The sequence below is a fragment of the Gambusia affinis genome, linkage group LG14 (genome assembly GCF_019740435.1).
Source record: "Gambusia affinis linkage group LG14, SWU_Gaff_1.0, whole genome shotgun sequence".
Lineage (NCBI taxonomy): Eukaryota > Metazoa > Chordata > Actinopteri > Cyprinodontiformes > Poeciliidae > Gambusia > Gambusia affinis.
In genome coordinates this window covers 4,688,558-4,712,699 of record NC_057881.1, presented here as the reverse complement: position 1 = coordinate 4,712,699, position 24,142 = coordinate 4,688,558, and the positions used below count along the sequence as shown (strand labels likewise).

Below are 24,142 nucleotides of genomic sequence, written 5' to 3'. Positions count from 1 at the left end.
TCTAATTTCCAGCTGCTGCTCCAGTAAAATGACTGACAGCAGAAACCAACTTGCTTCAGCATTTTTTGTAAAGAAGGTATATGTTTAAACTTTAAAAAGGTTAAAAATATGTTTTCTTCAAACTGGAACATTTTAATAAAATAATAATAACTTTAGCCTGACATTCAAGAGGTAAAAATATGAGATCATGACATTAAACTACACAAACCTGCTTCCATTGCAAAATAACACGTTATACACAGTAATTCAGACCCTTCACTGTTGTTTGCCGTGACAATTATCGCAAAGCTAATTAAAGCATATTTTAAGAAGACTTAATATTAGCTATTTAATAGGAATAATATATCCATGCATGTCATTTATTCTGGTTGCAAGAAAGTGCAGAGTCTTCGATTGTTGACAGGAAGGCTGGGAATAGAAATAAGCTGCTATTTTTTTATCCTTTGAAACTTTGAGACTCTGCTTACTGTGAAATAAAGGCAGCCACTTAAACATCTCAGAGTTAAGCCTGGTTCACACAGGAAGATAATTATGCCGATTTTCTTCCCGATTTTCCCTTTTGAACAATCTTAAGGATACACTGATTATTGTGATGAATCCGCAGATAATCTTATTAGATACTCCTGCTGTGTGTGGAGTGTTGTATTAAGAGGAATCTGGTCAACTTGAAAGGACGTCAGGACTGCTCCACTCTCATATTTGGAACATTGAATAAGTTGGATTGTCTTGGTCTGACATCACCACATGTGTTGCATTCCCACAGGACAAACAACATGGCTTCTTGTTGAATGTGATGTGTAGCCAAAAAGAAAGCAAGGTGACGTAAACATGGAGAGGAGTACAAAACACAGAAGAGAAAACAACTGCTCAAAACAATATGCACATGGAGACAAATGTTTAGTAATGTCAGCGACACCAACATCTCTACTATGTGAAGTTATAACATCCTGAGATCTATCTAGAATATAAACAGTTTTTATTTCTCATTTTATTCTTGTTTTAGAATAATTGTAAAAATAAATTCCAATAACTTTTCTCACAAAGTGGTTTAATGTTTTCTCTACCTATAATATAAATAATAAGATAATAGTCATAATTAATAATAACACCAATAAAACATTTAAAAATGTTTTGCATTTGTTGTATCTTTTTGTATTAGGGGCTTAATGAGAGATTTGAAAAGGCTGAAATTAATACTGGCAGGTGAATATTTTACAAAACACAGAGATTGGAAACATAAACATAATACATGCAAAGTCACAGAGGTTGAGGTTTGTTTTAAACAAACACTGAAGCAAGACTTCAATTTAACAACCAGAAAAACATTTTTTCAAAGGCTAAACATGTAGGCAACACAGAAATAAAACATCAACATGTTTTTGTTTTAAGGTCCATTTTTCACCCCCTTTTTTTGTTTCATTCATCTTCATTTTGACTCGATGTTTCTACATCTCTGAGCTTCTTCTCCCCCTCCATCATTTTACATGTCTGCGTTGCTCCTGCTATTTGATCGACTCTTCCCTGCGTTCTCTGGGGACAGCTGCCTGGGCTTATTGTACCTTATCTGACAGTTTTTCCATTGATGTCATCAAGCAGATGGGCCAAGCAATACCAGAAGCTACAGGTTTACTCTGCCGCAGGCGAAACTAGTAACACAGAGCATGACATGCACCCTAAAAAAGCAGGTCACATCAGACTGCCTCCAGTATCCCATAAACATTGGTTAAATGTCATTTAGCAAGTTGTACCTTAACCACAAGAAATATGTTGCTTGTAGACACATTGTGGCATAATTCTGCCAGGATATTTTGCTAGTTAATTACCTGACACCGATCTAGTGCACAATTATTTTTTATAGCGTTCAGGTCAGAACTTGAAGTTTCTACCACATGAACCAAACTGATGAAATTAAACTGGTTTGGAGCACCATGTCGGCCAAAATCTGGAAACTGCTGGAAGTAATATTGCAGGTAGTCAATTTGGTTTTCCACTACTAAATAATATGGGGGACTTGACCAAGAAAAAGAACCCTGGTATAAAACTGACAACTTCAAGCATTACTGAAATCTCCAGCTACCCACAGTGACAAATCAAATATCTCCTACAGAAACGTTTCATTGTTGATGCAAAGCTTGGGCCATTTAGAAGAACAAAAAGTATGTCTGGGGTAATCAAAGTAAGGCTTCAAAACCAAGGAAATACTGAACTGTCAAACATTGTGCAAGTAGCATCTATTTTCACATCCAATTATTAAATTACTCAGTTTGCATAAGCAATTTTTATAATGGTTGCGTTTAGTACATTCTCCCTTGAAAAGTCCAATTAAACACACCTAAGAGATACACTCTGTGCGACGCTATCAGGTTGTTCTCAGATTTTGGTGTGTGGTCAGCTTTCTGAAGGGGCTGCAATTTTGTGACAGTTTGAAATACCAGAACTACATAATATTAGCTTGTGATGTAAATTTTCCTGTGATTTTCCTTTGGATTTAATAAATAAATAAATAGATAAAGTCCTGCCATGGCTACGGTATTTGTTTACATATTTTTGCTGCATTCATTGCCTAAATCCAAAAATCAATGAATACTTAAAAAAATAAAGTAAAAGGACATAATTATATTTACATGTATAGGGAAATAAACTCATGTGAGTCGGTGTCATTATGTTTGGACCAGCAATTAGTTTCTATAAAACAGGATTAAATATCTGGGATTGAGTCCATTAAAACTATAACCTAAAGGTTTTCCATTGCTGAATGCTGCTGCAAACATCAGCAAAGAAATGACCACAGTTGCTGTGCGCTAATGACCTGCCCACAATAGCAAGGAACAGAGTGTATAATGAAAAAGCTCAAAAGTTCAGCTAAAACTGAAATGTACATTAACCGGTTAGTGTGTGACTTGCCAGTGGAAAAGCACCTTCTGTGTGTTCAGTCTTGTTCAAAGCAGTCTACAAACAGTTTTTTATTAGCATCACTTGACAAGCATGAAGCAGAAGCGCAGACACAACACATCACTGCAAGCTGAACTCATCTCCACACTTCACCAAGCAATCAAGAAGGTTTGGCACTGGCAGCGAGGAAAAATAAATTACGAAGACGGTGACACAAATCAAGGAAACATGCATCAAAAAAAGGCTATTTTTTAAAAGGTTCAATATTTAATCACATGTGCCTCCGTCTTCACTTTCTACTGCTAAGCAGTATCATGCAGTGGTCTTCGTCTGCTGAACTATAAAGCCAATCAGAGAATTTGAGAAATGTGCCATTTTTCCTATAACTTTACAGTTATGAGCGACTTTGTGTTGATTCATCACATAAGAGCTTAATATCTGACTAAGTTTGTTGTTGTAACAATACAAAATTTTAAAATATTTAGATACCATTAACCCTTGTGAAATGCACTGTATTTTAGTTAACTACTTAACAACTTCTATCAACTGATAAAAAAAGTATGGAAGTGGAGTCAGGTCTGTAGTATTTGTCCTAGAGCCTGACCTGAAAAGACTGCTTCTTGTCATTTTTTCAAGACTGAACTTGTCTTTTAAAACACATACTGCATAGAATAAATCTCCCAATGTTTGGAGCCCAATACAAATCCTTACAAAATGGGCCAAACTAGTCTCTTGGTCCATGAATAATGAGAATAAAAAAAATGAGACATTATAAGACAGCTGCAGAGCTTGACAAGCAGACAAGTAAAGCCTTGCAATGTGAATCTGGAAAACATCTTAAACATACAGAGCATGGGTTTCCCATTGAATTTTGTTACTGATCCTTAAGAATTGTTAAATAGAATGAATATACCTAATCAATGAATGTTGCAACAGAACATTTGTATATTTTTTATCTTAATGAGCTGAAAATATATGTTTTTGATCATGTAATCTATCAAGGTTTAAAAAGGTTATCTTGCGTTTTTCTGTTTTGACTATCATGATAATACATTTTCAAATCAGCAATCTTGTTTCAAAGGTACACAATTGCTGAAAGCTTTGTGAAATATTGTTAATTTCTAGTTAACATAAATAACCATAGTCTAATCGAACAATATTTTGATGTACAAAAAATTGTACTGTTAAGATGGTAAATATGTTTCAGTGATATAAAATAATGCAAATCGAGTCAACACTATTGGTTACAATCTTTTCCAAATCTTATGAAAATGCTGAAATTATGGTGGCTGGACAAATTGCCTTTATTTTATGTTTTGTTGGATTTCATAATTTTGTCATTTTCAGTTCCTTCAGATGTTGTTTTGTTTCCTGATACTTATTAAAACTAATCACAACATTAGCGGTTGTAATTATTAGTATCAAGATAGGACACATCTCTTTGATTTAAAGCTTTGATGAATTGCATTAGATTTTATTGTAGTTTAACTTTTCCCACCTTGACTGAAGTCTCTCTAGACTAGAGCAAAGCCTTCAAACAGATTTTCACTGGGTGCTTTAATTGTTGTGTATTTCACAAAGTCGAAAACAAACAGCTTAAAAGCTAAACTAGTGCATTTTCACTGAAGTCTGTCACAGGTGTTTACTGTGTGCACCAGCGTAATCAGAGTATCAATTATATCCCACCCTGTCTGCGGTTATGTGTAACTTTCTTCTGCACGATGAGCTATAAAATCAAACATAAGCAAAAATGACATGAAAATGTTGATTAGTTCTCCCTCAGGGAAAGGAGTTTTACTGTTGCACTCCCATTTGCAGAAAAACATTTTTAAACAATAAGGAAAGAATTCTTTTTCATAGAAAGGGCATACATGTTTTGGATCTTCATAAAATAAATGATTCCTGTATAACTTGCATGCATTGGACTTTTTAAATTCACTTTCTGATATTTTTTATGCAGAAATTACAATGGAGGGGCCCTTAAGCAAAGCATAGCCAATCAAGCTGTCACAGTGAAATCATTGCTGAGCTACTGGGCATGAAGCGAGGTTAACAGTGTGAACACCAGGGCAGGATTGGACAAGAAAATAATATTCTTGAAAAATTCTTTGTCATATTTCTTTGAACTGATCAAGTTGAAACTAGAAGGTTTTTTAATGGAGAAAAACTGTTGCTGGGTTTGTGTAGTTCTCTTTCATTGACATAGTATATTTCTCTTAAACATTAATTGAATAAACTTAAAAAATAAAAAAATGTAAAAACAAAATATTGTTTTAGGGAAAAAGAAATTGTAAATTTAAGGTTATGTTCATTATCTATGAAGAAGCTTGTGAACATATTTTGCCAACCAATTAAGACAATAATAATGAAAAACAGACATTTTTCAAAATGAAAACAACATTGAACTTCAAAGCTCAACCTTACCTGGACGTGTGATGTAAATAACCTTGTATCCTTCAAAATCTCCTTTCGGCTCCTTCCATGATACCTCAAGCTTGTCCTGTCCCAGGACTTTTGCACGAAATCTCCGTGGTGATGAAACTGTTACAGACAATGGGAAATAAACCATATTAACAGGTCTGAATAGTCTCACACATCTTGTAAGTATATGCATCAAAGGTAAATTACAACACAACATCCTCATGCATCAGAAAATGCATGGTAATTTCCAATATTTAGGCTAATATTGGAAAACTTCAGTTGTCATTAATGCCTGAACCTTCACATTGAGGGGAGTCCAACTTTTCTGCTCACAAGTTCTCAAAAATCATTCCCAGCTCTTAAACAGTGTCTTGCAAAAGTTTTCTTATAAATTGAAATTAAATTTTTAATGTTGAACTAAGATCAAGTTCTACATAATTGGGAAGTGGAAGGAAATTATAAATCTTTTACTATTTTGGATTATTTCTCTACCAGATTTGCATAATTATGTAGAGAGTAAATGTACATTTGTAGAGGTCTTTGCCCATTTTTCTTTGCAAAATAGTGCAGACTAAGTTTGAATGGAAAGAGAATGTCTGTGAACTTAAAGGTAAGGGGTTGTTGTTCTACTGGAAAGTCAATTTCCACCCCATTCCCAAGGCTCTGAGAGCCTCTAATTGATTTTCTTTTAGTGCTGCCCTCAATCTGAAAAGCAACAATGGGTGTGAATACTTTTGCATGGCACTGCCAGACATTAGAATGGATGTATTGCAGAATGTGCTCTCCATTAACTTTCACTCATGCACAGTGACACCAAGCACAAACCACAACTATGAAAGAGGTAAATGAATTGAACTCCCTCCAGAGTTCTGGTGCCATTGAGACAATCACTCTGTTTATAACTGTCAAGAAACAGGGGAAAAAAACAGGATATACTGTATCTCATCCATGTGGAGGATACACATCAGAGAGATTAGATAGAACAGATGTCACATTAAAAAGCCCCAAAGTCCCATTCTCCTCCTCTTCCTTGTCTTCCTGAATTGTGTTCGTCTCTGTGGGGTATGACAGGTCTTGGTCGTGCTCATCTTACAGTCTAAATCACAGCATTGTTCCTGCCCCTCTTATTCGGATTAGTTGCTGGCCCTTTCAGCTGTCTAAAGGCCTCTATCCCCCACTTTTCACCCAAACCCTTTTACATTTATTCATTCATTTTCACTCTCTTAGCATTTCATCTGTTTGCTCTGCCATTCTTCATATTTGACTGATCCCTTGCTTTACTAATCTCAGGATGTCTGTTTGCTTTGAAATCAATGAGAAATGAGGGGAAGACAATGAAAAGGAGAGAATGTGACTATTTTAACCAAAAGGGGAAAAAAAAGAAAACAAACAAAAAGGTATCAAAGGGAAAGGCCCTGGAATAGCATGTTGGTACTATTCCTCTCCTGCCCTCGCCAGGATAATTTAGATGTAAATCACATAATAATGTGATCAAACGAACTCCACAAAACCCAAAACACTTTACAATTGCCTCCACCTGTTAGTGACCTACAGAAAAGTCAACAACACTGTAAGTGGAATTTTTAAACGAGTATTTGAGCATATATACACTTTTCACTGCGGTTTTCTGAATAGTGTTGTTAAGTTTTCTTAAAGGACACTGGTTAAAACTATGGAATATGGCTATTGTAAAGAAAAACAATGGAAGGAACCACATAACCAGGTCAACAACCACCCTATCATTTCCACACCAGCAAAGCCAAATCCCACACACTAAAAATATATCTAGACGCAGTACATTCCCCAGTTAACTTTAATTGACTATAAAGAAAAAAAAAAGAAAACCCAGGGGGTGGAAAATAAGATATGAAACCCACAAACTAATTTCTGTGTTTGTGCCTTCATTATGAGGTGAACAGTCTGCTGCTGCCAACTTCTTTAAAAACCTACACAATGACTGATGCCTCATGAAGCTTTGATGCTCTGAAGCGAAATACACAAGAGGCTTTAAAAAAATGGCTCACTCAGAATAATGAAATGGGAATTGGAAAATGCTCCATTATAAATATTTTTTAGTGTTGAATATCTGTTTGGAACAATATACACAGGTGTTACCTTCAAACAAGACATAAAAATAGAAATCGATGAGTTTCAAGTTTTTAGAAGTGTAGCGTATTTTTAAAAAGTTGAGATTTTGAAACCAAAAAACCTTTTTTCAAGCATTTCCAGCAGTTAAATATGCTTTTAATTATACAAAAGACTGATCAAATGGGGTATATAATAGCACTCCATTTCTTCAAATGGAAATGGAGAGGTGACTGGCAATTCAGAGCCAGTCAGCTCTGAATTGTGACTAAATAGGAAAAAAAATATAGATCATAAATTTATCATAAAGTGTCTCCACTAACATCTGTGGGCTTTAGAATCTGAGCCTCCAAAAATCAATTTCATAGGTGGATATTAAGGCTGCCATATTATGTCCTGCATATTATGGATTTGCAGGACCTTAATGCAGTAAACTAGAATATAGAATTCTATTTAACATTGAATCTGAGCAGGCCTTTCAACACTGCACATACAATTTATTGTGCAGCCCTACTTTGTTGTTCAAACATTAATTGATCAGTTAGATTTGATTTAAGAAGTCATTAAGATAGACTGTTGAACAGTATTTTGTATTCAGACACATTTAACTTTGAAATTTGTCATGATATAAATAAAAACTTTTAAAATAATCTCAAAAAATTATATTATGCCAAATAAAGTTAACTGGACTACATGCTTTTGTTTGTCTGCCACAAAGAATTGGAATACAATTTCTTTAGTTTTATAACCTTAATGCAGTCTATATGTAAATACTTTCGAAAGACACTAAATTTTGAGGAGTACATCAAGGGCTGGTGTTCAAATAAGACTTAGAAACCTTTCACTTAAAAAAATGGCAAGTTTAAAAAAAACGATACCTGGCTAATTGGATAAACATGATAGTCTTAAATCTCTCACTATAGAAAACCTTTTAATGATCTTAACATTGAAGATAAAAGCATGATAAACAAAAAGTACATTTTTCTTCATTGTTCTAATGCGTCAATTTGAAGAGCCTTTGGTGTTGTATTTTATTTTTTTCTGCATTTTCCTATGTCTTTCTTTGCAACACTGGGCTGAGTAACATTGATATTATCCACAAACCCCTGCAGCATTTTGAGTGAGCCACCTCTTTTATGCCAGAGATCAGTAACAGAAACCACTTATGTAGGTATGTAAAGAAACTTGAGTTCAGCACAAGAAGGATAATTCTCACTCCGGTGGAGAAAATGAAAAGCCCGTGCATTCAGGTAAATATATATTTATATGCAAACACAGGTAAAAAATAAAAAAATTTAATAAATACAGTACCAATTATCTCACCAACCTGGGGATGAGAATGAGGGCTGCATGAGATTTGAGCCCAGGGCTTAGCTCTCTCGTCTGAAGAAAGCTGCTGAAATCCCAAATGATTCAAGATGCAGATTTCGTACCTCGCTGTTTGCAGTGTCGCTCAACTGTGTACTGAGCCTTCGTATCTGCATGTATGTTCATAAATTATGCATGTTTGTCCACAGCTGGAAGCACATGTATTCTGACGTTCACACAAAAAAATGAAACCTTTGGTGGATGTTTTCAAAAATCCTCATGCCTCTTGAAAAATTTGACGGTTCCTTTCCAGCCTTTTACACACACATGCGCGCATATATATAGATACACACAAACACACACTCAGAACAACCTTGGGATCTTTTCTGTGAGATTGGATTCTCACACACAGAGAAAAGTATTGAATGGTGTACAAATAGGCCGGCAAAGACAGACAAAACGCCTTGCCAGCAGAGATAAGAACTTAATTCTCATCAATTTTTCATCGAAGATCTCATGTAAACAGCAGGGGCAGAGTGTCCGTCACACTCAATGCTAGTTCTGCAGTAAGTCGAAAGTGCACGGATTTGACTGCATTTTAAATGAAGTGTTAGAGTAGATGGAGGTGGGCTGTGGTATCAGGGGAGAGAACAGGAATGAGCCGAGTACAGAAAACAGGAAAACTCATCTATAAGCAAGGGACCTCTGACGTGAGCGTGGTTTAGAAAAGGCCCTGTGATCTATATTCCTATTGCAACAACTGAGATATCTCAGAACGGCTACAGTGTGAATTTCAGCGTCAATAAATCAACAGAGAGCAGATTAATTACAGATATGCTATCTGTCTTTTCAATCCACACCTGTCAACATTGAATCAGAAGGACAAAACAGCATTAAAAAGCATAGCAAAGATAAAAAAGTAAGTGTATTTATCCAAATATTTTGTGTGATTTGGAATAGTTTTAAATAAAGTGCTTAAAATGTTCTAATTCAGAATATTTTTTCACAGTTCTGATCAAATTAATATGTTAATAACTCATACATGTGACCTAATATGGTAACACAGTACACTGCTGGCATTTGATTACGTCCCTCTCCCCGTTTCCCTCTAGGTGGTTTTACCTGAAGATACTTCATCTAGTGCAGTGGTCTCAAACTCCAGGCCTCGAGGGCTGCAGTCCTGCAACTTTTAGATGTGCCTCTGCTGCACCACACCTGAATAGAATAATTAAGGCTCTGGAGAACTGGTCTACACAAGGTGGAGGTAATTAAGCCATTTCATTCCAGTGTTTTGTACTTGTGGCACATCTAAAAACTGCAGGACTGCGGCCCTCGAGGACTGGAGTTTGAGACCCCTGATCTAGTCTTTCTCTGTGGGGGATGGCAAACATGAGAAGTCTCTGTAAATCCTTCACTGAGCCACTGAAATTCCACCTTTAACCTCTGAAATTGGGATTTTCTGTCAGATGTGAAAAGTGATTTAAGACAGACTAAGCAATTACTTAATGACAACCCTAACATACTGAGACGTAAGGAAATTGGATAAACTTAATAACCCCATCCACAATACCAGGCTTTAAATTCATACAATAATTAATCCAGATGTTTTCTATTGAATTTTATCAATCAGTAAGCTTCAAAATTGGAAGTCTGTTCTGCTACTAAGGCTTCTCAACCTGTCTGACCCATTTGAAAACAAAGGTTCCACAGGAAAGGTTGGGCTTAGCCACTCGTAAGTCTTCAGCTCCTGCAGGGTTGCCGCTGTAGCCGAGGCAAGCACACAACGCCTCTAACTAAGGAATGCTGTGGCTGTTTTTGGTTTTCTCATATTCAGACCAAATCCTAGCAACTGTCCATGCTGTGCAAGACTTTCTCTGTTGCAAAGTTTTGCCAAGCCAGTTGTCTGTCTAGAATGACTGGTGCAAACATTATTTGAACATACCAATGGTCAGAGCTGGAAGAATTAGCTTCTGTTTATTCTACCGAGTCAATAAGTGGTTATAAATTCTCCTTAACGGCAACCACTTTCACCTTTTGTTTTATCTTATGCAAATGTAAAGTAAACATGAACGTTTTAGCTTATTTCTTTTGCTACATGACTAAAGCGGACTCTATATTCATTGGCAGCTATGGTTAAAAGACCATGTGTGACACTTTTTGAGATAAACTTAGATTTTTTCCAACTTTAAAGTCAAACATAGAACAATGGAAAGCTTTTCAGTGTGGAGATAAAAACATATTAAAATAGTTTTAAGCAAAAATCACAAAGCAATTATTAGCTTCATGAGTATATGAGCATGTGACCCAGCAACCCTTTTTCATAACCACTCCTAAAAATAGGAGCGATTAGAGAACATGTATTTCCAGTAAGGCAGAAATGTGCAAATCTTCATCAGTCAGAAAATTATGATAAATCCATTACTTTACTTGTATTATGGCAACCATTTTACATAGTTGCTTTGTGTCTTTCTCCATACTATATTGCTTAAAATATTAGCTCACCCATCTAACATAGAGAAATCTGAAGTTGTTCCAACCACTTCTACTGCCACATGTGCCATAGACTGAGCACCTAGGCACACAGACGTCTTTCACAAACAACTGTGTTTGCAACCCATTCCAGTCCGGCACTCCAACCCTGAGGTGAATAGCAGATTGACATCTCCACAGACCAACAAACCTCATATCACGCAGCTAAAGAACAGTTTGTGGAATAGGTTACTATGGCCTAATATCTGCCTCTAAGCCTTATATCACCAAGTGGAATGCACAGTGTCAGATGCAGTGGAGCAAAGCACACTAGACTGGACTGTAGTACTGCAGAGATGTGTTCTCTAGAGTGACAAATAAAGCCTCTCTGTCTGGTATTCAAGAGTTTGAGAATTGCCTGGAGAATAGCATTCCAGTGCCTGACTGCAGAGTGTCAAGTATAAAGTTAGGTGCAGAGGGATGAAGGTGTGGGGATGTTTTTGGTTTTTTTTTGGGAGTTCTGTTGAAAGGAACTCTGAAATCAGCATACCACAACATTTCAGTTCCAGGATGATGCTCCCAACTTAGTGGGCACATTACAGAGATAGCCATTCCAATAGCCATTCCCAACATGACTTAGCACCAGTGTACATAGTACAGTCCATGAAGAACAGAAGGAGCAAATATGGTGTGGAAGAATGTGATTGTGATGCACAGAGACCTGACAGAACACATTTTGGTTGACTTAGAACTGAGACTATGAGTCAAGTCTTCTCGTCCAACACCATGTCTGTCCTCACTTTTTTTTTTACCTCTCTTCACTTCTGGAAGAAAGGTAAAAAATTCCGACATACTCCAAAATCACATGGAAAGCCTTCCAAGAAAGGTTTAAGTTGTTTTAACCAAATTATTTGGATTAGGGATGTTATTTACGTTTCTATGTGCATGAAGCCAGACCAACAAATACTTTTGGTAATATAGTGCATCTGAGATTTTCATCTTCTATCCAAAGATAGAAGTCTTAAATGATGCCATTTTATTATGTACCATTAAGCATATAATGAACTAAAAAAAATAAATTCAATTTGAAATGGTGATAATAATGTTACTATGAACACAAACGTTCTCATATGTCAGATGAATGCTGAAAAAGCCTAAGACTGCAACTGGACAAAGCCGTAAGTTTGTCAAGCCTCAACCCACAGCGAGGAACAACAATTTATTTTTAAGGCTTTTATTTTCACAGGGCTAGCAATATTTGTGGAGGCTGTTATATAGCTGTGCAAAAATTCTGCAAAAGAAGCTTGGCAAAGATCCTACACACAAAATGTGGCAGTAGGAATATGGTTTGCTCATAACCAATCAACACGTCAGACAGACACCATAACTGCCCAACGCGATCTGAAATGGAGCTGTGGTAGTCACAGTTTCCTTTCTTTTGTATGAAATACCTTAAGAAATTACTGTAACATAAATCTCTTTGAACTAAATATATCTCACACTGACCTTTATTCCTCTGATTTTGTTTTATGATGTGGTAAAGCGTCAGCATATGTAATCTTAGTGTGGTTAAGGAGCCAACGTCAACGTGAAATCAGTTTCAGTACAGTCCTGTTTTAGGTTCACCAATTCCAAAAACCTTTGGGAGCGCTCCAACTAGGGAGGTGTCTCACTGTAATGAAACACTTCCACTGATTCAAGGCAAAATGTTTTAGTGCCTCACACAACACTTGAAATCCAACAGGTTAAAAGTGAAAACTTTATTCCAGCTCTAATGTTTGGATAATGATGGAAAACAAGCAGAACTAATTAAATAGTTACACAAATCAATCACTTTCATTCAGTGAACAAAAACCTCTTAAAAAGTTGATGTTTATAATAAGTCATTATAATAATGATGATGAGGAAACTCATTTTAGACTAATCAGGTAATGAGTAAGTCTATTTTATTGCTTCAATGTTAAATGAGCTGAAGACAGTGAGAGTGTAAAAATGTAAACGTAAATTAGAAGTTTACTTGTACAAAGATCTGTGAATAAAAACCAATAAAACAGAAAAGATGCTTCATTTTAAGCTTTTAAATATGAAGAGATTCCACATTTGCATCATGTACAGCTTATAAACCCTGTGCACATAAATCAGAGAGTTCAAAAAGTAGAGTGAAAGAGTTACAGAAGCAAAAGAATCTACTACTAACATCTTTTTAATGGCTGGAGCAACTTGTTTTTATGACTTTACCATCATGGCTTTTCCCTTTAAAAGGCACAGGAAGATCAGAGCACATGAGAAGGAAACCGTAAAAAGCAATACAAACTTTAAAATGAAATGGTAAAAGCAAAAGACCAAATTCAGAGTTTAAAACATAAGATATGTAATAACTAAGCATCTTTATCACATTCTTAATTTTGCTTTGTATTGTAGTTTTTTTCTTTGAAATTTGTGTCAAATCTAAAGTAGGTGGGCCTTATCTAGTATGCATGTCTTGCCATTGTTGCCTACTTCCATCTTATTTTTTCCAATTAGACTGCTGCAGAACCCCTCAAACCTGTGCCCAGGTTTTAAATCAACACAGAAAGCTCTGTGAATCTTCATAGAGAAAAAAACAAAAAAGAAAACATAAGATTGCCTAATGTTGGTTCCATTTCTGCAATGGAAACATACATTTTTCAAAGCCCTAAAAGTTTTCACTTTCTTCAAAAGTTTATACTTGCCCTTTCAATTATCCTGCTTGTCCTTATCATTAAAAGCCCACCTCAGTTATGTTTGGTCCTTTGATGTAAAGTCATTTTGTCTTTGGTGACACTTATGAGTAGTGAGGCAGAGGTACTTACCTTGGCCTTTTGCTGTGTGAGGCAGCACTGCGATGAAAACAAAGCCCAGCAGGAAGAAGCTCAGTCTGACTGAGAACTGCATCCTGATTCCAGGTGACCAGAGGACACAAATCACCTGAGTTTAAGTAGAGTGTAGGAAGAAGAAGGGAAGGAACAAAGGAGGAAGGAAGGATAGAGTTACAAAAAATGATCAGAAACAGAAGGGCCTCCAGTGATAATTTAATTATAGATTCTGAGAACTGTTATGTTCTTTAATCTGATTAGCAGTGAATCAGTCTGTGGCAATTATTTTAAATGAAGTGCAAATTAGCAGATCATCTATTCCTTAATAGCAACCAAAAATACCTGAGGGGGAAAAAATCAGAACACTTTTGACAAAGTTTTAAAAAGCCAGCTGGAAGACTTTTGAATTGTACCTACTCTTCCAATTCAAGAATTTTCCAAAGTATCCATAACCAAAGACCTTTTTCACAATTCATCATGTATAATGACAAACTTGAATCAAAATTTAACACTTGCTTTAATTGAAATTTATTGTATTAGAAAAGTGCACAACTATGAATGAAAGGGTGTTTTTCAACAAATAAGTGTGGTCTTAACATGACCAAATGGGAAAAAGATCAAGGGCTACAAATACTTTGGCATAGGTCAAATAAGAAAAGATTACTCATTTTACCTGGTAACACATGTAACTGTTGCAAACAACCTCTCAATATGACAGAACTGAACTAAAAAATATAATCAATATTTAATTAATCAAAATATCCCAAATTAACTGGGTAAGCCATTTTGGCATAAAATCACAATTAAAATTAAAACCATTTATAGTCTTCTCTGTAGAATTAACTGTATTTGTGGTAAGCATAAATTTTAATCAAATCCAGTAAGAAGTTAGCAACTGGTTTGGAATTGAAATGTGATGAAATTTAGCTGCAAGAACCACAGAACATGCATGCAAGCTTTAGAATTTTGCCAGGTCCTGTGATCTTAACAGAGGTTTTCCTCCAATCATTATTAGTTTTTTGTAAACAAAATCTTTTATATGAGCTGAGGAGGGTTAGGAGAGCCGTCAATGGAATCAGCTCCATGCGAGTCTTTCAAGCTGCATCAAGCATGAAAACATATTACTCCAGGGGGGTAGAGGTGCAGCAGCAGACACAGCTGTCACCTGCAAGAGCTGCGTTTTCACTAACAATACACAGGGAAAACTAGATATCCTCTGCAAGTAAAACCTGAGGGAACCAACTTGATTTAGAATATTCTGTATTTTGTTTGCATGCACATTAAAACACGAGCAACTGGAAATGCAGCATTATAATTAAAATAACTTTACAACTGACAACAACTTAAGTGAAAAAGGAAAAAAGAAAGAAAAAAAAATTCAATTCAATTTCCCATGGCATAAACGTTCACATTCTCAACGTTTATGCCATACGTTGTATGAACTGTATTCTCAGCTCATAGATAGTCTTAACTTTCGTTTTGGCTTCAGACATATTTCAGCGAGTTGGCATCGTATCTAAAAGATCAATGAATATTCATTATTTTACAGAGAAAACAAGTTGAACCTCCAGGTGAGCTAACATTAAATCGCCTTCAGACTCGCTGTGTTTTGTTTCAGGTGAAGAAAAGCAACGGAAGTTGTCCTTAATTGATTTGAGCGCAGGTGAGATCTGCACGTCTCGCCATCAGCAGCCCAACTGAGAAACGCTGAGGTGGAATATAAATGTTGTTCTAAGAGCGGGTTTTTCTTTGGGTCTGTGCAGCGTGAATGCAGAGCAGCGTTACCTTCTCAGATCATATGTTTCCAGGTTCTGCCGCTTCCCTCCGGACACCTCAGTCAAAAGCTTGTTGGTCCCACACAGACTCTCCGATTCGGTCCGTTCAACAACTCTCGGCTGCCGACCTGGAGTCAAGTTACACTCAATGACACACAAGACTACCGGTGGGGAATTTCAAAATAAAATACGTAGTTACCAAGGCTATCAAATGAATATTTATTATCCATAGACCTCTATTGACCTCATTCATTGGCGTTTCAATATATGTTTGAACCTCTCCTTCTGCCACTGCGGCACAGAACTAAAATTCATACAGATTTCCAGGCTCCACAAGAAAGTTATGGACATTTTAAATGACTCTTCACACCCTGGCCATGGTCTCTTCCAGCTGATGCCATCAGGCAAGAGATACAGAGCAATGAAAACCACCTAAAAAACAGTTTCTATCCGATGGCAATCATGGCACTAAATTCAAAGGCATAAGAACTTCTGCTCTTGACACCACTCTGTTAAAAATGTAAATTTTGTATACTCTGCAACACCTCCAGGTGCTGCAACCATCTTCTGATGTCTATTTATTTCTCGTTTTGTGTTGTTTGTTTCTTTATCTTTTTATGAATGTATATTTATATTGTGTGTTTTGTATGTGTATATAACCTGTACTTTAACTCAAGTCAAGCACGGTCTCAATCTCGTTGTAATCTGTTGATGACAATGACAAATAAATCTTATCTTATCTTGTTTGTTTTATGTTAGGTTTACTCTTGTTAGTTTACCTTGAAGCCACAGGTTTCATTGTCTGATTTGTAGTATGAAAATTCTTTATTATTAACTTTATAAATCAGATCTCGTTGACAGACATAAATATTTTAACTGATAGAAAATCACACAACATATGTAGTACAAACACTACATAAGGTGGCTCCAACTCACCAAAGGGAATGCAGTGGACCCTAGTCTGCAAGTAAAGAACCATAGCTGCCCCTGAATAGCTAATATTTATGAAGTCCCTCTCTAAAACATTTTGAACTGCCCATAACTAATGTGTGGTTGTTTTATGTCTTCACAAGAAATTGCACCTTCATAAAGTTTGACTTGACTTTGGGGTACAGCCAATCAGCCCCAAGGAAAATGAATGCTACTCCACAATGGCTGCCACTGGCTAGCTTTGGAAATGTACACAAAATGTGCAAGCCTTAAGTTTATTTACATAACATTGATTCACAGCAAATGTCATTTCTTGACATGTGTAGTGGGGCTCTGCTGTGACTTGGACAAAAATCATTGGCCAATGCCATAGTTCACTTCAGATGGCGGTTATTGTTTTCATGTTACGGTGATAAAACGTTGATAAAAAGAAATGATAAGAAGCTGTGCAGTATATTTACAATGGACATCCAGGCAGGTTTAAAAACAAAAAACAAAAAAAGCCCCACCAATACCTTCATAGCCGCTAAAAGTTTATTGCCTCCATTCAGTGAAACCTGTTTGGATCCTAAACACAGAGTGACTCTATACTATGGAGTCCTCTTTTATAACCACATGACCCCCCTTTCATAGCCCCCTGCCCTCCAAAATAAAAGTTTTGTTTGACTATCTTAACAAAAAATATTTGACACTGAAAATTGCAAGCTAAGACGGATTTGACAACTGAGGCAGGAACAACGCGTGTGCACCCATGACGAACCGGGCCATTTTGTGCCCGGTTCATACGCACACAGACATACGCACGATTTGCGTATGTCTGTGTGCTTGCATGTGGGCATGAACTTCACTATAGGGCAGGGATGGACAATCCTGGTCCTCGAGTGCTGGTGTCCTGCAACTCTTAGATCCAACACACTTCAATGAAATAGCTTAATCACCTTCCAAGTGCAGTCAAGTTCTCCAGAATCCTGCTATTACCTCATTATTTGACTCAGGTGTGTTGAAGTAGAGACACATCTATAAGTTGGAAGGAGCTCTGATGCCTGGAGTTGCCCACCCCTGCTGTAGGATGACTTCCCAGAATATTGTCATTGTATCCCAAACTGAAGAGAAGAATGTACTTTAAAACAAACAAAGAAGAAGCAAAACAAAACAAAAACAATTATCTTATCTAGCTTTATGTTTCTGGATTTCTATGCAGTTAGAAACAAGCTTGAGTTTTGTAAAGAAGTTGAGATTGTTCCAGGAATTAATGGAACAATCTGTTACAATCAACATGGTTGAGAACTTTTATTTTGAAATAGACCAAACTAACAGTATTAAGAGATGTTAAGTGTCAACTTTATAATAGCATTTTTTTGTGTGTGTGGGTGAATAGTTTTTAAAAAAATACACTTTTAAACAGCCTGTTATATCTCCCCATGAATGCATGAAAGTCTGTCAGATTGCCCCCCAGCTCCCAACCAAATGTACATTTCCTACCGTTGATTTTTCTGCAAATAATTTTCAAAGCTTCTCTTTTAATTTGAAAGGGGAATTTGAAAATCCCCCTCATCTTACCATGCCTCTTTTCGGGCAGCTTAACTTCAGCCCGCTCAGTTGAGACTTGCAGCGGGCTGATGGGTGTTTCCCGCCTCATTCACCATCCACCCCTCCAGCTACTCATTCCTTTTCCTCTGTTTAATGCAAGGTGCGGCTGCAGAAAAATGCGTTTGAGTTGCAGACGGGTTGAGCGGCTGCAGGTATAATATGTATTTCTGTGACCCTCCTGACTTTGCATGTTGTAAGACTCTTCAGGGGCTCCAGTTGATACACCTTTCTCTTTGTGGGCAGGTGCTTGTTGTAAATCATACTTCCTCTATAGGATGGAGACGCTTTGACAATTGATTGTTTTTAGGTTTGCCTCAAGCTCATGAGGGATACACAAGGGTCATGACAGAAAGACAATTAAAATGAAATGTTAAACTTTATGATCTTTACCCCATATTGCAATAAGCAGAATTGGGGCACAATGGCTAACAAAATCAATCAATAAATGAATAATAATAAAAAACATGTCACGTTGTCAATTAACCCAATTCTTAGTTTGTCTATTGTTTAAATTCTAGTCAAATTTTGCAAGGTAATTTTTAACAAAATGTCTTCCCTGCAAAAAACCTTTTGGTTAACTTTGTTCATGGATCTATTTGTGTTTAAGTATTTTTTTAAAGGCACAGATCCAATTTTATGACTAATTTCTGTCAGTTTAGTCAAAAATATTAACTTTTATCTGGCTTGGTTATTATTTCAGGTCACCTGACATAATGGCGTGATTCGTTGGATCCATCAAGCATTATGGATGAATATAGCTAAATGTTAACAACATTCAATAAATGTAAATACCAATAAAAATAATTTATTTCTGTAACTCAATTTACTAAGTGGTACATATAAAATAGATCAGTAGTAAAATCTCAAATAATATAGCACATAGTTAATACAGGTTTATTACATAATACAAGTATGTTTTTAAAGGTCCTTTTGATCTAAAGGCCGAGACCCACGTGAGTCTATATCATCATTACACTCCAGTGTGACTTCCTTCCTAGATCTAAGTTATGAATTTAAAGAAAACTTAACTCAGCCTGTGTGCTCATGTGCTCTTCTTGTAACTGATGTTAGAAGAAGTCTAGATTACATGCCAAGCTTTGCACAGGTGTTTTAGCAAACTAAATTATTACCACAACTTTTGCCTTGTGATTTGGCATCTGTTGTTTTCTCCCTGTATTTATTTTATTAGCAGCTGCTTAATGATAGTGTTTTGAGTTCAATTTTTGGACATAAAGAAGTACATCATCATCTTCAAAGACAGATGAGCCCATATGTATTACATGAGCTAAATTCCTTTAGATATTTTACTGCAACAGAGCAGAGACCACACAGAGCTGCAGCTCTGGATGTGAAGGTGTTCTTATCTCTAAGATACTGCAGAGCCTTGAAAGCATAATGGGCCTCTGTCTGCTTAGGGTGAGGGTTAAGCCTATCTTTGACTCGGTTATTATGGGTTTGTTTGCTGTGCATGTAGTCTTTAAAAGGAGAAATCAAGGTCTCCAAAGTCTACTGCATTATCATATTCATAAATATTTAACAGAAAATTTAGTGTCCCCTTCAAACGCTGAGTTGCACAACTCCCAAAACGCATCTTAGATACACACCATGTTTCCCTTAGTTTTCTTCAGCCGTACCTAATGTCCAGACTGGGTACATTTAGTGTGTAATGCTGACTAAAGATGATTCAGTATCTGAAGCTATGCTGTATGAACATTAACTGTCAAATACTTCAGCTACAGAAGCAATAAAAAACTAAAAATTTTTTGAAAGAATGCAACAATAAGACTTATAATAAAATGGTTACTGTAAAAAAAAAAAGGTCAATTACAAAAGAACAAGAGTAAGCATTAAGAATTTTGCAACTTGCATGGAATCAAATGATACGCTATGAAGGGTTTGTTAAAGATATAACTCATCTCAGATTTTTAGCATCTTAATGTGGTTCATCTCCTTCAAAAGGAGAAAATAAGTTTAGAAAAATATTGATCAAATAATCATAATAACATTTCATCCTGATACAGTGATGTCTGTTCGTTTTCATTTTGGGCATTCATAAAATTAAATTTTAAATTATTTTTAATTTTTTATTCCTCTCAGTGAAAGCATGTACTAACTTATTTCTTATTGTTTGTCAACTTTAAACTTTAATCATACTTATTTAAACAATTTTCAAAGGGCAGTATTATACATGCTGTTGGAGTTGCGAAAGTATCTTATAATTTCTTCTCCTCCAGCAGAGCTTCATGCACTTGGAAGAGTCAATGGCAAGTTGCATTAAGTTGTTTTTGTCCTATTCAGTGTCCAGTCATGCTGATTCTATATTTTAATTATCCAGGGATTTTCTGAATGCCTGTCTTAGAGCATGTTTTATTCAGCAGGGGGCAGTACAGAACTGCCCTGTAGGTAACATCTGTCAAAGGAGTCTTCCTTCCTTTTTCTTTTTTCTTTTTTTTTTTATGAAAAGTGTGAACAACACACACATATACATAAGTAGTATCTTAGACAATGGTGTTCTTTGTGTTTTTGTGTAATATGTCGTATTTGATGGGGTTTTCTAAGAAAAACAATCTGAAATGGTACCGGTGCACCAGTCCCAGTGCATGCCCAGTTCAAGTCTTGTTTTCCGCATCACGTCACATCACATCACATCACACTCACCAACTCATGAATAATGCTGGGAGCTTCTCTCCTTGATCTCTCCTTGATTGATTTTAAATGAGCTTTTTTAGAGTCGCTGAAGGATTCGAGGACTTTTCGTAGCAAACACTGAACAAGGTGAGAATGTGAAGACCTTTGCCTGCTTTTATAGTTTCGCCAAAGCTCAACAAGACATTTTACTATTTATTCCTACCAAGATTAAAGTGAGCTGCAATGCGACTTTCAAGTTTCAATGGAAAAATGAGAACATAATTTTTTATGCTTACATTAATTGTTAGATTATTTTTAAATGGTAAAACATGAAGATAACAGAAAATTGAACATGAAGATCTAACATAAAACCAGAGCCAAAATACATGTCATAAAAGGCAGGAGGACCAAGAGTTTTAATTAACAGAAGTGCAGTTTACCTGGAGCATAAGACTTTAAGTTTTTCTTCTTCTAAACTGAAGGAATGCAATAGCCATCATCTATTTAGATTATCCATAAAAAATGCAATTTACACACATTATGAAATTTAAAAAATATATGTACCTTATTAAAGCTTGGAGAACATTGATTGGAAATGTTTCAAAATGAGCTACAGAGGGAGAATGTAAACCAGTAGATACAAAGACCTTAAATCAGAACCCTGGGGCTTACCATAATTTTAAGCTGTATAATTTGATATATATGAAGAAAAGCAATTTAAAGCAAATCCTGATACATTGATCTAATACCTCCCTACCCAGAAAGAGTTGATGATCAACAGAATCAAAAGATGAGGTCAGATTCTGCATAGTGTGTCAGCAAATCAAAGTCTGCATATGGTCAAAACATAGCAGAGATCTAATATTTTAGTAAGTTCACCATGCAATGAATTGCAATATATGCATATTACAACTCAACCAAATTAGTTCTCTCTTCTTTTGGAATTCATATGCTTAAAAATATCAACAAAATCATCTGGGACTATTGCCCCCACTGGTAGAAACACTACCATTGATAACACCACTGGTAGTGAAGACTGAAGACTGCATTTTTCATAAACAAGCTTCCTTCCATCATCAGCCAAACTGGAAGTTTTCCCCTCGGCGCCTTTTCATGTTTGAGATTTCTTCCTCTAATGCATCACTTTTTCTAATGATGTCTTTTAAATGCTGCAGCTGCAGCAGGGACTTGTTTACATTTCATTTATCCAGCTGTCCACAGTAATCACTGCATCCCAAGGTGATGTTGGTGTTGATGCATCAGTGACCAAAATCACTCTTGAGACATTTTTATGAAGCTGGAGCCACAGTGCAAGGTGTGATTTTGACTCTGTTGTGATCACCTGTCAACACTTTTGTCAGGACAGGAGTACTGAGCCTTGAACAATTGTTTCCTGTCATTTTTAATCTTTTCATTTTTAGTGACATGCATTTCATTTACTTTTTGTTTTGCAATTTTCATGATACTATATTGGGTACTTATATTAAGAGTCTATGCAAATGCAGTGGTAGTATTCTTAATAGAATCCTTCACAGTTTTTGCAGATACTCACCTAATTTGCATGATGATGTCTCAGCTGTGTCAAGTCTTGAAAAGAATCTACCATTGACCTTCCTCTGTCCTTTCATTTGCATTTCCTTTTCATTACAAAAGTGAATTTATTAAGTGAAAATCAATAATAGATCAAAGCTCTACCTTTCTAGAAAGAAGCTGGGGAAAATGATTTACATTAAATTAAAAACCCTTGTAAATAATTTATGCAGATAACGTATGATATATTGTCAATCTTCATTGTTCACAATTTACTTCTGTGTTACATTACGGTTATGTGTAATATCTGCAAATGATTTTTAACTGTTCGACTTTGTTTCTTATTAAGTTGGACATCCAAATATACGCAAAATTATGCGTATAGGTTTCCATGAGGAGTATTTATTCCAGGAATATTAAAATATTTTTTTTATGTTTACATTTTTGTCGTAAACAGTTAATTCAGTTAGGATTGATTATTTCAATTTGTTAAATGGCAGAACAACAAGATAGAATGTATATACTTATTTTTAAACATCTACTAAGTCAAACAGTTTATGTGAATTTCTTCAGTATTTAGTGAAATTGTCTTATAAAATAAGTAATGGCTTGACTTTCTATAGTACTTTATTATATCCAGGGCCCCAAAGCGCTTCACATTGCATTCGGTTGCTCACTGCTGTTTATATTTATAAAGACTGGCAATGCTACTCCTTTCTTTCCAGGGGAAGCTTTGTCATGCTAACTATTTATCATATTAAAGTAACTTTCAGAGAAAAATAAAAATTGCAGCATATTGTAGCTTGACCAGAACATGAAGAACTTTATACATTAATTGTTTGCCTCACTGATTGTTAACCTACTATTTTTTTATTCCCTGTTGTGACTAACCATTTGGCATGTAAGCAGAAGCATTCCATAAAACTTTAGTTTGGAAGAAGTTGAAAAATAGAGTGAGTGTATGGGAGGAAGAGCTGATGGGGGATTAATGTAAGCAGCAACTTTGGTAGCACGGAAAACATTTTGTGAGGGTGGATTTGAAAATCAGACAGGGACTGTACTGGCACAAAGAAAAGGACATCTGAAGCCCTGAAAACACTCCAGCTCAAGAATAAACCACCATGTCTAAACAAGCTAGCAAGGTCCAAAGGGAAGAATTGGATTAAAAAACAACACACTGTGATGACAGAAAAGAATACACAAGACGACATGGAGAGATCTGTAACAAACTGCAAGAAGGAAAATAACTGTAATGAAATGAAATTATTTACTGATTTGACAAAATGAGGTTGGGATGGTATAATTCAACAGTTACTTTCAAGGGGGATGGGATATGTTTTAATGTATAAGTTTCTGTATTATTGTCTTGTTAGATACACATGTACTGACCATCCAATCATTATTTTCTTTTCTGACAGAGAATGTTGGCCTGAAATCTGCTGCAAATCATTAAGCTAACATTTGGCTACCTTCCTTCTGTTATGGAATGTATGAGTTAGAAGTCAGAGCCACTCACCTGGGATCGACAAGAAAACAAACTCCTCACCTCCCATGCTTATCACAAAGAGATGATGTGATTCTGACACAGCAGAAACTGTGGAATTGTGATTTTGACACAAAAGAAAGTGTGATCTGCAGGGCAGAGGTGTCATTACAGTAAAAAAAGAGTCCAAAGGTATT

At 36.0% G+C, this 24,142-nt stretch overlaps 1 protein-coding gene across 4 annotated transcripts in view; it reads right to left on the bottom strand.

Annotated features, from left to right (window-relative positions):
* The window catches only part of LOC122844137 (collagen alpha-1(XIV) chain-like), a 135,963-nt gene extending 120,046 nt beyond the window's left edge, over positions 1-15,917 (bottom strand). For 3 of the 4 annotated variants that reach the window (XM_044139334.1, XM_044139332.1, XM_044139333.1), the window contains exons 1-3: positions 15,795-15,917; positions 14,007-14,121; positions 5,317-5,433 (exon numbers count right to left, since the gene is read on the bottom strand). In XM_044139334.1, coding sequence (XP_043995269.1) covers positions 5,317-5,433; positions 14,007-14,088 — 199 coding nt within the window. In that variant the 5' untranslated portion in view covers positions 14,089-14,121; positions 15,795-15,917. The remainder of the gene's footprint in view (positions 1-5,316; positions 5,434-14,006; positions 14,122-15,794) is intronic. The other variant, XM_044139335.1, reaches the window with a different exon arrangement.
* Between the last annotated feature and the right edge of the window lie 8,225 nt (positions 15,918-24,142).